This window comes from Triticum aestivum, chromosome 7D, assembly GCF_018294505.1.
Source record: "Triticum aestivum cultivar Chinese Spring chromosome 7D, IWGSC CS RefSeq v2.1, whole genome shotgun sequence".
Taxonomy (NCBI): domain Eukaryota; kingdom Viridiplantae; phylum Streptophyta; class Magnoliopsida; order Poales; family Poaceae; genus Triticum; species Triticum aestivum.
Window position 1 is genome coordinate 442,192,396 of NC_057814.1, and position 2,726 is coordinate 442,195,121.

Sequence of the window (2,726 nt, forward strand, 5' to 3'; positions counted from 1 at the left end):
AAACGCAGGCAAGGAACGGAATATGAGTGATGAGGCCTTGGAGTGCAAATATTCCCATTGGCCACGAGGGAGCCGCTTGCTGTGCTGAGGTAGGCAAAAGCGCTCTCGGCGACAAGTGTCCCCTCCCATGATTAGGCCGCACCAGCAATACCCTGAGGTCCAGCACAGCATATACCCCCCATTGTACTGCTAGCACCAGTTTGGTGGCTCCTCCTTCTGCCGCCAAGATAAATGGAGAAAGAAAAGAAAGGAATACTGCAGGCAGCTTAGAATAGGAAGGCACGCCAAAACCCCACCAATCCTATGCCCCGCCAAATGGCGAATCTGCTCTCCTCGCGACGGCCGCCTCCAGCTCGGACGCTGGCTTTGCTTGCTTTGGACAGCCCACACAATTAACCACCTCGCTCGTCCAAAGCATCCAATCCAACCTCAACCTCCTCCTCCTTGTAGTTGCAGACTTGCCCTGCCCCGCCCAGCTGCCAGGACCAGGACCAGGACTAGTATATAAACATCCTAAGCACAACCCATCACACCAAAGCGCAAGGTGTGGGTGCTACCGCTCGCCCGCATCCCAAATTCCAATTGCGTCCACTCGGAGTCGGAAACAACAACCCAACCAGACACACCACACGCCACCGCTCACCATTCTTGCGGCGCTCGGCGGCGGCTGCAAGAATGGGCGTCGCGGAGTGGACGCGCGGGCCGGCGATCGGCAGGGGCTCCTCGGCCACGGTGTCGATCGCCGTCGACCGCCGCACCGGCGGGGTCCTCGCGGTCAAGTCCGTGGCCGCCGACCGGGCCGCCGAGCTGCGGCGCGAGCGGGGCATCCTCCGCGGCCTCAGCTCGCCGCACGTCGTGCGCTGCCTGGACGCCGAGGACAGGAGCGGCGGCGGCCTCGACATGCTCATGGAGTACGCGCCCGGCGGTTCGCTGGCGGACGAGATCAGGCGGTGCGGCGGCCGGTGCGCCGAGGCCCTCGTCCGGTCCCGCGCGCGCGACATCCTGCTCGGGCTGGCGCACGTGCACGCCGCCGGCGTCGCGCACTGCGACGTCAAGGGCCGCAACGTGCTCATCGCCTCCGACGGCCGCGCCCTGATCGCCGACTTCGGGTGCGCGCGCCGGACGGGCGGCGGCATTGCCGGCGAGGAGCGGCAGCGGCCGACGGGCGGCACGCCGATGTTCATGGCGCCCGAGGCCGCGCGGGGCGAGGAGCAGGGCCCGGCCGCGGACATATGGGCGGTCGGATGCACCGTCATCGAGATGGCCACCGGCGCCGCCCCCTGGCAGCGGTTCGCCAGCCCCGTCGCGACGCTGCACCACGTCGCGTTCTCGGGCGAGGCGCCGGAGTTCCCCCCGTGCCTGTCGGACCAAGGCAAGGACTTCCTGGCGAGGTGCCTGCGGCAGGACCCCAGGGAGCGGTGGACGGCAGAGCAGCTGCTGGAGCACGAGTTCGTGGCCGCCGCCGGCACCGCCTCGTCGTCCAATTCCGCGCCAGGGATCACCGAGAAGGCCACGTTCGTGTCCCCGAAGAGCGTCCTCGATCAGGCCCTGTGGGAGGACGACGACGACACGACGGCAGACACCAGCGATCCCACGGACAGGGTGCGCGCGCTGGCCGCGGGCGCGCCGGCCGTGCCGGACTGGACCTGGGACGCGAGCTGGATCACGGTCCAGGCAGGCCCCAGCGGCGGCGCCGATGAAGAGCCAGCAATGTCGCCGGAGGTGGGCACGGACGCCGACAGCAGCGACTCTTCCATGGGCGGCTCCGCCGGGCGTGCGGCCGCCGCAGAGGCGGGGGCCTCGAGCAGCCACCAGGCGTCGCATGCCAATGGCGATCGTTACGATGGCACGGGCAGCTGTAACGGCGAGCGCAGCGATGATGGTGATCACGTGGTTAGCGATTGTAGCACCGTTCCAATCACAAGCAATGGATTCTTTTCCGATACCACGTCCCGTTTCGCTTGTCCCAGCCCCAGCCAAGCTGGCCGGCCCGGCCCGTTTACAGTACCGCTCCTACGACCTTTCTCCCGCTGTTGTTCTTGCTGTCATTCGCTTCCCGCCTCGCCAGCCATTATTAGCAGGAGTGAGTGGTACTCGAAATCCAACTTAACACAGCTAGCGCGAATGCCAGCCAACGATCCTCGCCAGTTGGCATGGCGCACATTGTGGAGGAGGGAATGCGCATCGATCGGGCGATTTTTTCCTTTGGTCGGTCATGTATCACGCGTGACTGGCGATTGGGTTAGTGGTGGTTACGCCGCGCGCCGCGGTACGGCCGGCGAGGCTGGTTTGGTTAGTTATGAGGCGGCGACGTCGGGTGTGAGTGGCATCGTCGCCGGCGGGGCCCGTCGGGCGCGCGGGGATGGTTTCGGTTTGTTCGACGTGGCCGCCGCTGGCTCGCGAGCTAGCTCCGTCGGGTGGATGCGGTCCATCCCTCCACCAATTGGCAGCCCGTGACAGGGACGCTTGTATGAGCACGCAGGGTACCTAACTCGCCGCATGCACGTTTGGCACGCGCCGTCGGCACCGTGTCGGGCTCACTTTCCGCCATGCGGTTCTAGCGCGGGCAGAGCAGAGCAGAGCAGCGGCAGAGCATGGATTTTTGTATCGTTGACGTCCGGGCGAGCGCTCTCCACCCGTCGGACTTGTCGTGGTAACATGCGAGCCACCACCGATTTAGGATCTGTGTGGCGCTGCGACCACCATACCATGGGAGCACAGCAGCA

At 65.8% G+C, this 2,726-nt stretch overlaps 1 protein-coding gene across 1 annotated transcript; it reads left to right on the top strand.

Moving 5' to 3' along the window:
- The first annotated feature begins 258 nt into the window (after window positions 1-258).
- Window positions 259-2,457, top strand: LOC123171155 (mitogen-activated protein kinase kinase kinase 18-like). Its single transcript, XM_044588780.1, has one exon. The coding sequence runs from the start codon at window positions 676-678 to the stop codon at window positions 2,455-2,457; it is 1,782 nt and encodes a 593-aa protein (XP_044444715.1). The 5' UTR covers window positions 259-675.
- The last annotated feature ends 269 nt before the right edge of the window (window positions 2,458-2,726 follow it).